The 15,843-nt window shown below is 34.2% G+C and overlaps 1 protein-coding gene across 1 annotated transcript in view; it reads left to right on the forward strand.

Annotated features, from left to right (window-relative positions):
• The window catches only part of LOC132544158 (uncharacterized), an 82,308-nt gene extending 67,036 nt beyond the window's left edge, over positions 1–15,272 (forward strand). Inside the window, exons 12-16 of the mRNA XM_060207731.1 lie at positions 4,123–4,305; positions 12,809–13,021; positions 13,220–13,339; positions 14,866–15,006; positions 15,190–15,272. Of these exons, the coding sequence (XP_060063714.1) occupies positions 4,123–4,305; positions 12,809–13,021; positions 13,220–13,339; positions 14,866–15,006; positions 15,190–15,261 (729 nt within the window). The 3' untranslated portion in view covers positions 15,262–15,272. The remainder of the gene's footprint in view (positions 1–4,122; positions 4,306–12,808; positions 13,022–13,219; positions 13,340–14,865; positions 15,007–15,189) is intronic.
• Positions 15,273–15,843: the final 571 nt, after the last annotated feature.

Below are 15,843 nucleotides of genomic sequence, written 5' to 3' on the forward strand. Positions count from 1 at the left end.
AATTTGCCTATACTCTGCCATCATACTCAAGTTCTACACCTGATGAGACTTTGGTTGTCATATGGTCCAGGTTAAGGGGTCAAAGGCCACACTTTGCTAGTTTTAAAATAAAAAGACCAGGGATTTGGGGTCTTGTCCCTGCTAACTTGATTTTTATTCTATTCAACTATTTGACTGAATCAGCAGTTGGTTCTTCCGTTACTTTACATTCAGGGGAATATTGATTTATGCTTGAAGCGATTTAACTTTAATACGAAAGAGTAGACCTTGGGGCATCCGATTGTATTCTAACATAGCTAGTTCTAATGAAGGCTTTAAGATACCATTGACTGAACCTACGCCTCTGTTTGATTAAAGCTTTAATCTGATCTAGATTACATACACTAGACCTGTTTTAGTTTGGTGTGGTCATGCTACTATTTGATTGATAAGAGTTGATCAGGTTGTTACTTAAAAAGATTATAGGGTTCGGTGTCATTGGTATGGAAACATCGTTATCACTTGACTGTCTTTATTCTCTCACCTCTGGAGAAATGTACACAAATATTGATTAAACTACAAGGCTGGATAAGAAGACTTGAAATCCTGATGGAAACATCTTTCAGCAGCATCTTAATTTATTTTTGAATGAATTCATTGAGAGGAAAGTTAGAAGTTGATGACCTAGTGTTTTTATATTGCCATGTCTTTGAATAGTTCAGATGTTTTGCATCCTTAATAGAATACCAGTTATTTGAAACTGTCTGTTACTGTAACATTGGTTTTCATGTTCTGTGATATTACACTTGGTAAACCCAGTTTTTGACCTACTTAAACATACTTTATAGAAAGTTTGTCCTGAGGTTGATATATTGGTACAAGAGAACTCAAAGGATTGCTACTGAATAGTGCCTGGTATCTTTTACCTTTTCAAAGATCATTGGGTTTGTACTTTTGTATGGTTACTTAATGTATACAGTAGTTTATAAAACACAGTAATTAACACTCATTAAAAGGGAGATTATTACTAATAAAAATCACATACTAGGTAAGGTAGCATATGCCTTTAACTCTGATGCAAAATCATGCAGATAATGTTTCAGATGATATGTATTTGTAGTTCTTGACAAAGTGTAGTTTAATTTGCTAGACACAAGTGTTGCTGCATGTTACATGAATATGGCCTCTTTATGTAAATGGGACTCAAAATCTAAGTATGTCAGTGTCTCTGTCCTACAGAGCTTCAGACCTGGACCATTCTTCATACACAGCATTGCCTTTCACCAACGTGCTGACAGGAAATGGTGTTTCAAATCTGCAAGTATTGAGTTACTTTTGATGATTGGGAAATCAATAGTATTATTTAGAAAAGTTTGTGGCAATTGGTCAACGATAAAATTGCAGAATCGTTCTACCGGAACATTTCCTTAACTCTGTTGATATTGATCGTTATGAGGAAATAATCTTGTTAATTATGAAGGTTGATCTTGTTATTGAAATTTCATGGTGGGACTCACAGCTTGTTTTTTAAAAGCTCTAAGATTTAACCTTTCCAGGTGTCATTATATATTAGGGCAGTCAGATAGAGCTTCAGACAGAAGACATTGTGGAGTCTGTTGGATTCAAACAGAATTAGATTTAGTTCACTCTTGTGAAACTTCTGTAGTCTTTCAAGTAAAAGTAGATTTTGTTCACTCTTGTGTAAATTCTATACCATGTCAAACAGAACAAGATTTTGTTCACTCTAGTGTGAATTCTACACCATGTCAAACAGAACAAGATTTTGTTCACTCTTGTGTGAATTCTACACCATGTCAAACAGAACAAGATTTTGTTCACTCTTGTGTGAATTCTACACCATGTCAAACAGAACAAGATTTTGTTCACTCTTGTGTGAATTCTACACCATGTCAAACAGAACAAGATTTTGTTCACTCTAGTGTGAATTCTATACCATGTCAAACAGAACAAGATTTTGTTCACTCTAGTGTAAATTCTACACCATGTCAAACATAACAAGATTTTGTTCACTCTAGTGTGAATTCTACACCATGTCAAACAGAACAAGATTTTGTTCACTCTAGTGTGAATTCTACACCATGTCAAACAGAACAAGATTTTGTTCACTCTAGTGTGAATTCTACACCATGTCAAACAGAACAAGATTTTGTTCACTCCTGTGTAAATTCTACACCATGTCAAACAGAACAAGATTTTGTTCACTCCTGTGTAAATTCTACACCATTTCTAACATAACAAGATTCTGTAGTCTTTAAAATAAAAGTAGATTTTGTTCACTCCTGTGTAAATTTTGTAGACAGATGTATTCATATCAATGCTGTACAATATTCTACAGGTTTTCAACCCTGCTGTTGTATACATATACAACTGAGTCATACATAGGTACAAGTCAGAATTATTGTACACATAATTATTGATATATCAAATTCCCTTCAGAATTTCAATATCACAACATTAAAGACTGACTGTATCTTGGGATTTCTAATCCAGAAATGTGACTGACCTAGTGAACCCTTACTTTTGATAGATCATGTCCAGTAATTAACACTGGTATACGTACCTGGAGAGATTGGCAAGGTGCATCATATTGATGTGGCATTGAGTACAAAGGATTGTGGAACAAAGAAGTTTGTCACGCGGCAGTCTCGCTGGTACAGCCATTTGTCTACAGATTCAATAAGCGTAGACTAGGCTCAATTCATCAGGGAGGGTGTCGGTATTAATTTGGCTCAGATCCGATAGCCAGGCAATCCTTGCAGTATGGAAATGGTGACTAAGCCTATCCAAGCAAGTGTATAGCAACAAATTTGAGACTTGTTAAAGTGTCTTGTTCAAACCAAAGCAATAAGAGGGAAATTTCAGTTATACTTAGATTCACTATCACTTGTTGAAGCTGAGATCCAGCACAATGATACCCTGTCATAACCATTTTTGATGTCACAAAGAATAATGATAACAAAATCTTTAACACGGCCAATACATAAAGTGCTTTGTGGTTGGATAATTTTATTACATTAAGAAGCTTATTTACCTGTACCCACCCAAGTAGCCATGTTTCAGGGCCACTTTTTATTTTAAGAATTTTCAATTGTCTCTCTTGTGTCAAGTTAACAGATTTCCAAAAATAAAACAGGAGGAAAATATCTGATGATGGTAATCACAGCTCATTCATATTTGCACTAACTGATATCTGTGAAATGTCTGAAACAGAAAGAAAACAATAAATATTTAATGTAGTTTGGAATGAATTCAAAATTCTACATAACCAAAATCACAGATAAACTTGAACAGTTGTCAGAAAAGTTTCATTTTAATGCTTGTAGGTTCCTGGTTATTTGAACACTTGGGTTTAATATTTGACAGACATATGATTTTCCTAGTGTGTCATTCTTAATTAATTTTCTTCAGCTTGTCAAAGGCAATTAGAAACTAAATTAAACAGGATTCTAGTCATAGAAAAGTTGCTGCCATGATGTTTAATGACTAGTCCCACTGGAATGGATCCAATCTTCTTCTGAAACTAATCATCTCATCTTTTTTTTTTCTTTTGGGGCTGTTGATATTCTTTCATGTTATGTCAAGGAACTTTGGCCACAAAATACCTTTGACTGCCATGGGTAACATTTGACTTTGGCCGCTGGCATATTGGTTGCGATTTCTGATCTTTGAAATGTTTGACCTCTGACCTTTTATTGTGATTTTTGACATGGAATGCTAAACTAACAAATAGGAAAATGTCTTCTTAGTTAATCCTAACTTTGTGGATATTCACATTTTAATGAAATAACCAGGTCTTTGAAATCAATGAAAAATGTTGTCCCTATAGATTTGAATCCTTTTGCAATTCCATAATATCAACTAATTTTTTTTCTTTAACATACATTTGTACCATAGTGTTTCTGTTGTTGATTTATCAAGTGTCTTACCCTTTGTTATCCCAAAAGGTAGTGATTTTAGTGTGATAGTCAATATATCTGTGAACTTCAATGACCTCCTGTCACCTTGACTTATAAATCAATGAACTAACCTTGATTATACTGTTCTCAGACTTTCCTGTAGACCTTGATGTAACATTTATTTTGATCAACTTACTGTAATCCAAAAATGTGTTGTACATTTCAGGCCCAGCTGATAGCCCAGTCCATAGGCCAAGCTTTCCAGGTGGCCTATATGGAATTCCTGAAGGCTAATGGCATAGAAGACACTGGACTTATGAAGGAGATTGACTATCAGGATGTCCTCAATCAACAGGAAATCTATGGAGAAGAGCTGAATCTGTTCTCAAATAAGGAAAAACATAAAGAGGTTAGAATATATCAAAAACTGGTTCATGTCAATTTTTTCATTTTGGAAAAGGGAGGAGGAGGATGGCAGAGGATATATAGTGTTACCCTTGTCCCTCCTGTTCGTCTCTCCGTCCATCTGGATTTTATTTCCTCACAACAACTTTAGCATTACTCAATAAAATCAAATAATATTTTGCATGTCTTTTGAAAGGACGTGTCAAACTTTGTATCTAATCACAGACCAGATGTTGTGTAAGGAGATACAAACACAGACATTAATATATCCTCCCATGAATTATTAAGACAAAGTTTACGAGATTATACCCACAAGTAAAATTACCAAATCTTATCAGTGGATCAACATTGGACCAAGTATTCTGTAAAATAGACTAAGCCCTGAAATTAATGTCTTCTCTATATACTTTACAGACCATTCCATAGTGTCTCTATATACTTTACATACCATTCCATAGTGTATTAGTTTTTTTTTGTACTGTCAGTGGTGTTTCCCTGCACTTTCCTGGTATAAAAATACCTGGAAAAAAATCCATATTGAACACACACAAAAAATGAGATGAAAATTTTTGTGGAGAAATATGTGAAAACGTGTGTATAGTTTCTTGCAGAGCAGCAAATTTTCTCACAATCAAACTCTTCTCACCTATGTTTTCCATATACAATGTGTACTCTGATAAAATTTAACATAGTTAAGTTCCTCTTTGTAATCCTTGAAAATCAGGTTTCATTGCATGAACTTATAAAGGGTTTTCTAAAATTAAATGTATTTTTTTAATGTCACTATTGAAAATTTCCATCAAGTTTGAATTTACACTGATTTCAAGATTATTCACTATAGGTTGAATTTATTTTTGAAAGAGTTATGCCCCATGTACTAAGAAAATTTCAAATAATTTATAGCTTCTGCACATTATCTCAGTCAGACATTTTTAATTGAGATTTGGTATATACATGTATTATGGGAAAATGCAGATCAAGTTCTTTGGGTTGGATGATATTTGATAGAGTTATGCCCCTTGGACTTTTGGAAAATTTGAAACAGTTCACATTTTTAATTTTGTGCCCACAGGGGCATTCAGGTGGTACTGACATATCTAGTTCTTTTCGAATATTACACTTTTAAGATTCCTAAATATCCTTATAAGATTGTGTTTAAACATTTTGGTTCAAAATTCACGAAGTGTTTTGTTTACATTTTTGAGGTGATTAAGCTATGCTCTAGGGGTACCAGGGGAAATCTTATGATTTGTAATATAAAACCTGTTAACAAATTCTGAAGCAATAAATTAATGACTCATTCATAACATTAACAAATTTATAATCAGCACATTCAGAACTGATGATGCTTGACAGAAGTAAATCCGGGGATGAGACACATTACCAGACAATCTGATTCTATAAAGCTGATATCTGCCTGTTTCCACCACCAAATGGAACTATTAATTGTCTTATTATTCGATCATTTTTCACCACTAGACACATTAACCTATGAAAACTCGAGCAAATGAATCCTAGACCCCTGCCTGTCCTTCCCTTACCCCCTGTCCTGCCCTCCCTTGTTTTTTTCCGGTCCTTTTCTCTCACTTTCTTAGTCATAGTGAAATCTGGGGTAGATGTTTATAAATTGATTAAATGCTTGCTTGGAGTTGAATGTTTTCTCAAATATTTTTGCAGTTTTATTGTGTTTTTTAGAGCTATCCTAGACAATACACTACTGATACCATCCATTGTCTGTGACAATCGCTAGCTGCTGTGATATATCTAGAGTCAAATATAGCCAACACATTTCTCTTTAGCGTTTGTCAACGTTCACTTCTCCACAAGACTTTATCAAATTACACCAATTTCAATTTCATTTTGGCAAATCAGCAATGTTCACTGAAAACCTTGCCAGAGCTAGTCAGCAAATTGATGGAATTGGTGTTGGATGTAGAGGGAGAAAAAACCTGAACTGACTCATCTAGTTAGGGAATCTGTTATACTACAGGCAGAGGGTGACTTGATTGATTCAACTTCTCTCTTTTTCAAAATGCAGATGGAAATATTTGGCATGTAAACATATTGCTTTAGCTGCCGTTGGCAATCTGGTATATGTGAAGAAAACTATGTTTGGATGCTGAACAAGAAGAAAAAAGCTACTGAAAAACGCATCTCTAAATTAATGTGCTCCCTTGGTTTCACAGAGCTGTTATGTAATATATTTAAAATCCTCGATATATTTTTTGTGATTTTCGTTATGAAAATTACATGTTTTCTACGATGGATCTATAGAAGGGATATTTAGGGATGATCAATAGAATGATTGTACCTCTTATTTCTGACTGCCCTCCCACATACATTGATGTTTTATAATACAATACCAAAATCAAAGAAAAACCTCATCTCTCTGAAATACAGATTAACACCAGTAAAGGTAAAAGGCTCTTATCTGTTCAATATGGTTCATGTCTCATGACATGAATACAAAGGGGGAAAATAAACAAGAGCTGTTGAGAGCAGCTTAACTTGTCTGTTGATGACAATTATATTTCAATTTAGTAAAAACCAATTAATATTCAAAGTTGCACACTTATCAATATATATATATCAACTATAGTGATTTATGACATCCCTTGAAAAATAAAAGTTTAAAAAAAAAAAAAAAAAAAGAGAAACTGGGATAAGAAATTCTTCAGAAAACAAATAGGGAGAGGGGGATTAGGATGGCATGTATAATGTTAGGATTTCTGTAAAAATGAACTGGTACATTTCTCAATGCTTTCAGCAAACTGAGCGAAAGATTACATCCAAAAATTTGCCAGAATTCAATTGCCAAAAAAATCCTTAGTTCTTTCTGATAAATTAATATCGCAGCCCAAATCTAACCAGATATTAAATATGTGTACTGGAATTTTTGCAGCATTCAGAAACATGCCAAGAATTCAATTTTTGAAGAAAAAAATCCTTATTTCATTCTTTCTTATAAAACATAGCAACTGAAATTACCATCAAGCTAAATTTCAACATAATAGTACACATATTTCTTTATACATTTGAATATTTAGTTTCTAGCTGCAAAACTTAAACTGAGAAAACATCAAAATTCCTGTTAATCAATATTCCCCTTTCTCTTTGCTAAATGATTTGCAGATCTCCAAACTCCTGGCACACATATTAAGTTATTTACTGGAACATTTCAATACATGCAGCAGATATTTAACCTGACTGGCAATGCCAACACCAGAGTGACTACATAAACATTTCTCCCATTGTGTGAGCTGAAAATGGATCAAATTCATGGGTTAAGTAACTCTCCATAATTATGTTTCTGATTTTAATATTAAGGTGTGGTACTTTTAAAAGTCATTGCAAATATTTTTTTCTCAAATGACTTATTAAAAAAGGGTAAGGAAAAAGATTCTGTCATCACTGGGGCATGTATTAGTGACAGATCCCAAAATGTGTACCAAGCCATCTCCTTTGACAATGGAGTACTTCAATCTCTATATGTTGATTTGCGAGTTACAAAAAATTGGTGAAAATTGAAGCTGACATTTCAAACAAGATCAACAAACGACAGAAAATATTCAACAATAACCATGAAAGGGTCAGAACATAGCTACAGTTGTAAGTTCTTCACTGCAAGCTGGATAAATACATTAGTCACGTCTTCGCTGTCTACACTGTTTTTATGACAATTTTTACGACACATTGAAATAATGTCACAAACTTAAACAATATGAGCAAGGTTAAACTAACAACAATGATTTATGTTCCCTAACTCTAGGTCATCCTGTACATCAAAGATTGATAAAGTGATAAGGGTGTTTGTTCTGTAGAGGTGATGGAATACTATATCAAGATTACCAAAAAAATAATGTGTAATAACATCATCATGGCGTCATAGAGACAGTTCTCTGTTTTTCAGAATGAAGTGTTCTAGTGAGACTATTCATTATGTATCAAAGATGTACTAAAGTTTGATAATTTTAGAAAGTTTGAAAAAGTGCCATGTATTTCTAAGTACTGTAATTACTGATATTAAACTCTCTTCTGATAGAAAGCTATTGACCTGAAATTGATAATTAGTGTTCAATGTGGACATTACAAATACATAAATTTTCAAATTTGTAATCCTCAGTATATCTTATAGATGAGGATCTTAGGATGATTTGTAATGTAAAACTGATACAGATGTATCATTTAGTCATCTTAAAGTTCTAATTTTTGGCACTCTGATACTTGAGTGCTGGACTCCAGATTTTCCCTTAGGACTCACTCATATTTTTGAGAACCCACTTAGTCTCTTAGTAATGAGAATAATCAAAATTTTGGAACTGGTGTCCTGGACTCAATGTAATATGTCTAACAAAAATTTCTGGAAGTTCCATCAAACAGATAGATTCTTAGTAATAGGTGATAATGATCACGACGGCCATATTAATGACCAGGAAGAACTGGACTTTCCAACTTGTGTCTGCCGTATCCTCCATCAGTTGCTAGGTCAGATTTTAGTTAACATTGTAGACTTCCTATCAATAAAGAATTGCTCGCAGATATCTAGGTTGTCGTGTCCTGATGTGTGACAGGGCGTCTGTTTGGTTGTGTCACACCACAGGACAGACACGTTTGTTTAGATTTATTAGACAAGACTGTCTGATTGTGATGTTTTCTGATTCTACACTCCTAAGCTCCATTAGCTTAGGTAAAACTTTTCTAGCCCAACGTGAGATGTTACACTGATTTCATGATCTATATTTGTATTGACTCCTAATTTTCCTTTAACAAATTTCCTTTTTTGTTCATGTATATTTGTCCTTTTTTAAACAGGGTTATTTATTTGCCCTTCCTTTAAACAGGATTTTTTATTTGTCCTTCCTTTAAACAGGATTTTTTATTTGTCCTTCCTTTAAACAGGGTTTTTAAATTATCCTTCCTTTAAACAGGAATATTTATTTGTCCTTCCTTTAAACAGGGTTATTTATTTGTCCTTCCTTTAAACAGGAATATTTATTTGTCCTTCCTTTAAACAGGGTTTTTTATTTGTCCTTCCTTTAAACAGGAATATTTATTTGTCCTTCCTTTAAACAGGGTTTTTTATTTGTCCTTCCTTTAAACAGGGTTTTTTATTTGTCCTTCCTTTAAACAGGGTTTTTTATTTGTCCTTCCTTTAAACAGGAATATTTATTTGTCCTTCCTTTAAACAGGGTTTTTTATTTGTCCTTCCTTTAAACAGGGTTTTTTATTTGTCCTTCCTTTAAACAGGGTTTTTTATTTGTCCTTCCTTTAAACAGGGTTTTTTATTTGTCCTTCCTTTAAACAGGGTTTTTTATTTGTCCTTCCTTTAAACATGATATTATTTCTTCATTTGTTATTTATGTCTTTTCTTTAAGCAAAATCATATTCTGATATTCTGATAACTGTTGCCATTTTAAGCTAACATGATGCCTTGGATGTTGCTTTGATATATGGAGTGGACATTACACAGAAATTGACAGTGTGATTAGTGGTATTGTCCACACAAAGACAATCTCAGCTACATCTCGGCTCAGAGGTGTCACACCAAATATCTGTAATCATTCGTCAACATGTCTTCCTAACAATTCAATATTGTGGCTGTAGTGAGCTACAACGACTACAATTTACATCCGTAGAGCAGGATAATAGCCACTTTAGATTTTCATGCCGTAATATATGTCTTCAAAACAATGCTATTGTTCAATATTTTGTGTTTCAAATCCAAATACAGCAGCTTTCAGATTAATTTGTAGATTCCTGTCTTGAATTCTACATTCAGTTCCAAAGTAAATTACAGGTTTTCTTAGGCAAATATTACTGTCATACAATACAGATTAATTACTGTTAAAAACTACCTTTAAGCATTATCAGACTTTTGCTGAAAAGAATTTGACCTAGTCTTATTGTCCTTGTATTTTTTTCATTAGTCTGTTTTTAAGTCTCTCTTTTGTTCATATTCTGCCCTAGTTAGATCAAATTCAAGTATTTTTTTCATTAGTCTATATTTTAGTCTCTCTTTTGTTCATATTCTGCCCTAGTTAGATCAAATTCGAGTAATTTTTTCATTAGTCTGCATTTAAGTTTCTCTTTTGTTCATACTCTGCCCTAGTTAGATCAAATTCGAGTCTGAATTAAGGTTCTGTTGATATGTCACTGTTTCCTTGTTTTTGAAGCCTTATACACATCACTTCCATGTTCACCATAGTTAAACCTGAACTGTTCCAATGTCTAATATTTCACACAATATATTCCCTGCTAAAGACACCCCGTCTAATCAGATACACACCCCCTCCCCTTTTTTCTGTGGTCAATTTTAAACAGGACAATATACATGTATATCACACGATGTAAAGAAAAAGAACCCAGATATTTGTGATTAAGGAATCACAAATAACAACTATTTAAACATATTGATCAAAGTCTCATTACAGTCAATCAAAAAAGCCATTAAATAGCACACTGTAATATTACCACAATGTTTAATGGCCTGGACTATGATAATTACATTCTGAGGTATCTCCCATGTCAGAGTCAAACTCTCACTGTATGTCTCTTACTATGATATAGTTTTTGATGAACTTTGAAGCCTACACTGCAAGAGGATGTACTTATTAGTAACCACACAACAGTTGTTACTAGGTAAATTGTACAAAATTTAACTTCAAAGATTTTATCAGGTGTATTGAATTCATGCTATTCACAAACTTTTCTGTGTTTTCAAATGATAGTGATGACTGTATCTTTGGTTACAGGTGATAGTGATGACTGTGTCTTTGGTTACAGGTGATAGTGATGACTGTATCTTTGGTTACAGGTGATAGTGATGACTGTATCTTTGGTTACAGGTGATAGTGATGACTGTATCTTTGGTTACAGGTGATAGTGATTACTGTGTCTTTGGTTACAGGTGATAGTGATGACTGTATCTTTGGTTACAGGTGATAGTGATGACTGTATCTTTGGTTACAGGTGATAGTGATGACTGTGTCTTTGGTTACAGGTGATAGTGATGACTGTATCTTTGGTTACAGGTGATAGTGATGACTGTATCTTTGGTTACAGGTGATAGTGATGACTGTATCTTTGGTTACAGGTGATAGTGATGACTGTATCTTTGGTTACAGGTGATAGTGATGACTGTGTCTTTGGTTACAGGTGATAGTGATGACTGTATCTTTGGTTACAGGTGATAGTGATGACTGTGTCTTTGGTTACAGGTGATAGTGATGACTGTATCTTTGGTTACAGGTGATAGTGATGACTGTATCTTTGGTTACAGGTGATAGTGATGACTGTATCTTTGGTTACAGGTGATAGTGATTGACTGTATCTTTGGTTACAGGTGATAGTGATGACTGTATCTTTGGTTACAGGTGATAGTGATGACTGTATCTTTGGTTACAGGTGATAGTGATGACTGTATCTATGGTTACAGGTGATAGTGATGACTGTGTCTTTGGTTACAGGTGATAGTGATGACTGTGTCTTTGGTTACAGGTGATAGTGATGACTGTATCTTTGGTTACAGGTGATAGTGATGACTGTATCTTTGGTTACAGGTGATAGTGATGACTGTATCTTTGGTTACAGGTGATAGTGATGACTGTGTCTTTGGTTACAGGTGATAGTGATGACTGTATCTTTGGTTACAATTGATGATAGTGATGACTGTATGACTGTATCTTTGGTTACAGGTGATAGTGATGTGGACAGTGATAGTGATGACTGTATCTTTGGTTACAGGTGATAGTGGATAGTGATGACTGTATCTTTGGTTACAGGTGATAGTGATGACTGTATCTTTGGTTACAGGTGATAGTGATGACTGTATCTTTGGTTACAGGTGATAGTGATGACTGTATCTTTGGTTACAGGTGATAGTGATGACTGTATCTTTGGTTACAGGTGATAGTGATGACTGTATCTTTGGTTACAGGTGATAGTGATGACTGTATCTTTGGTTACAGGTGGACTGTATCTTTGGTTACAGGTGATAGTGATGACTATCTTTGGTTACAGGTGATAGTGATGACTGTATCTTTGGTTACAGGTGATAGTGATGACTGTATCTTTGGTTACAGGTGATAGTGATGACTGTATCTTTGGTTACAGGTGATAGTGATGACTGTGTCTTTGGTTACAGGTGATAGTGATGACTGTGTCTTTGGTTACAGGTGATAGTGATGACTGTGTCTTTGGTTACAGGTGATAGTGATGACTGTATCTTTGGTTACAGGTGATAGTGATGACTGTATCTTTGGTTACAGGTGATAGTGATGACTGTATCTTTGGTTACAGGTGATAATGATGACTGTATCTTTGGTTACAGGTGATAGTGATGACTGTATCTTTGGTTACAGGTGATAGTGATGACTGTATCTTTGGTTACAGGTGATAGTGATGACTGTGTCTTTGGTTACATGTGGTAGTGATGACTGTATCTTTGGTTACAGGTGATAGTGATGACTGTGATTGGTATGACTTATCAATCTTACCTAATGTTACAGGTCATAGTGCCAAAGCTGAAGAGTGAAGTGTTGGGGATTGTGATCGTTGAGTCAGGGTGGGGCTCCATGGTCCCCACAGTGGTACTAGCCAACATGGCTCCGACAGGACCTGCGGCGCGGTGTGGGCAGCTCAACATAGGGGACCAGATTATATCTATCAATGGGATAAGTCTTGTAGGTCTGCCCCTGTCTGCCTGTCAGAACTACATCAAGGTAATTATGAGTTATTTTATATAATAAGTAAACTCACCACAATGTGATATTCTCTTTAGTTTTTGTATTCAGTGTTACTTCTATGTACAAATACTGATTTGTCTAGATAACGGCCCCAGGAGCTTGAAATAAGTTCAACACAGACAATATTTGTGTAATAATTTAATACAACAGAATGTATTTAATTGATACTTACAGAGTGCCAAAAACCAGACAGTGGTCAAGCTGACTGTTGTACCGTGTCCACCAGTGGTGGAGGTATTAATAAAGAGGCCAGATGTGAAATATCAGCTGGGATTCAGCGTCCAAAATGGAGTGGTAGGTATCAAAAAGTGGAGAGATCAGTTCTAGGTTTTGTAGGAGAAATCATTGCAGCATATAATGCTATCTCTGTCTCCAGTCCTATCACATTGTGTCCTATTCCAAATCAATGTCATCTTGAGAACCTCTCAACAGATTTAAATTACACTCATAGTATCATTACATTCTAAACCGTATCATATTGAGGCGATCATCAGTCAAGGTCAAAGGGTCAAATGTCACATTTCACATCTTCTGCATATACAGAAATTTCCAATTTTTTCTGATGTATTAATTTTAACATGGGACTATAATTTCTGTTAATCTAATTTCTTGCGTTGTTCTTCAAAAAGCAATAACTCTTTGTATTTTGAGAACAAAGTTATTTTCTATTAACGGTTGCCTTGAGCTTTTTTCTTGACAACTTTTTGTGTGAACAATTCCTTTGTTGTCTGCTCAAGGCCATCATGATGATGAAAATTGCTCATATTGAGTTGTTCTATTTGGTGAAGGCAATAAAACTGTGTTAGTACCATCTTATCAAGTTATGGAGAGTTTCTGGCAGTTTCTGAATTCTCCAAGTGTTCATATCTATAAAAAAAACATGAATCTCTATGGTTTCTGTCTTCTCTAAATGGTATAAGATTAAGAGGAAAATTGTGAAAGGTAAATGTTGGAGGTTGGGGAGTAATTATTGATGTTTTTTTAGGTTAGGAAGTTAATATGTAAAAATGATTCATAACATGTCACTTCACTTTCTGAAGGTTTATGTTTATCCATAGAATATTCAAGTTTATCTCAATTAATGAAAAATTATTTTGGGGTTTTCCTTACTATTGTCTATGAATGCCAAAATTAAAAAGAGACATAAAAACATTTAGGTAAATTAGCTTATTCATCAAAAAAATTATGTTTGAACAATTTTGATAGAGAATTTTTTTTGATGAACATAACCTCAAGTGAGTTTCCATTTCATATGAAATTTTTATGACTCACAATCAGACAAATTTATAAGATTATGTTAAAATATGAAATTTAGAAAGCACACGCCACATGTCTACTACAACATATTATAGTTGTCATCTCGTGTACTGCATTATATGCTTTCCATACAACTAAGGTTTTACTAAGAGGTTGATCAGCTATAGGGTTTCAGGCAGCCTTACAAGGTGAACTTTAAGTAATGATCTGTCGCTAGTTTAGAAAAAGTCTTCCCATATACGTCAATTTAGACATTATATAGGGAGTGCTAGATGCCAGAAAGAATAATTCTAAAAATCCTGCTTTTGTAGACAGTAAGTGGAATAATCAATAAAAATGTTACGATATTTCAATTAGTTACATGGCCTGCTAATGAGATGTAAAAAGTGTAACCAACATAGATTAATAACCAGCTCAATTGGCTGAATAAGTTTACAAAGTTCATTTGAAACCTAGGAGAAACATTTCCCTTCCCCACACCGTCATGTGTTCCTGTGATGTACTTCAGTGTATAAAAGTGAATTAATTGATGTTAAGTTATGCTCTTGTGATGTTTATTACAGATCTGCAGTTTACTGCGTGGAGGGATAGCAGAGCGAGGGGGTGTGAGAGTCGGACACAGAATCATAGAAATCAACAATCAAAGTGTTGTAGCAGTACCACATGAAAAAATTGTCTCCCTTTTGGCAAACTCTGTAGGAGAGGTAAATTATACTTTGAATAGGATAACTCCTTACCTTATTTAATTTTCTTGTGTTATGATTTTGAGACGAGATGCTATTAGAACAGTGTCAAATGAAGTATAAAGTTTAAGATACAATACATGTATATATTTTCAATTATAGTAAAAGTTTCCCCGATATCAATAAGTGTATTTGATGTTTCAGATCCACATGAGGACAATGCCCACCTCCATATTCAGGTTATTGACCGGTCAGGAAACGCCGCATTATTTATAGTGACTGTGGACAAATTTTATAGATGTGTTAAGGTATCCACGAAAACGTGTTCAACTACAGCTGAAATGTGATTGTTGCCTGCGGAATAGTGTGGATAATTTGTTTTGTGATAAATTGTACCGCTCTTGTCCTAATCAAGGTCAACTGGATCTTACCAACTACAAATTGTCTATGGTTTTAAATTACATCTACTCTCTACAGTTCTGTAGATTTGTGACAAAACAGACTATTTAATAGCAACATATGATCGTCAGCAATGTATATGGGTTCTCATTTTTCATAGGAAACAATTATGTGGGATAACTACCTGTGATATACTCATAGTAAAACGTAGAATATTTAAGAATAGCAAAAATGAGTTTTGAAATGAAAGTATTAGTCTGAAAAAATGAAGAGAAATAATATCTTGAAAGTAATTATATCAAAAAGGGAGAGATATTTTTTTCAAAACAAACCCACAAGTGGGAGAAATAAGCTGCTGACTGATGTTTTTTTTTTTTTTTTTTTTCTCATTGTTGTTTGTTGTCTTCAAGAATTTAAAGAGAGAGAGAGACAAAAAATCACCCACACACAAGGACATTA

This window comes from Ylistrum balloti, unplaced genomic scaffold, assembly GCF_031769215.1.
Source record: "Ylistrum balloti isolate Yb309-2 unplaced genomic scaffold, AGI_CSIRO_Ybal_v1 Utg369782, whole genome shotgun sequence".
Classification (NCBI taxonomy): domain Eukaryota; kingdom Metazoa; phylum Mollusca; class Bivalvia; order Pectinida; family Pectinidae; genus Ylistrum; species Ylistrum balloti.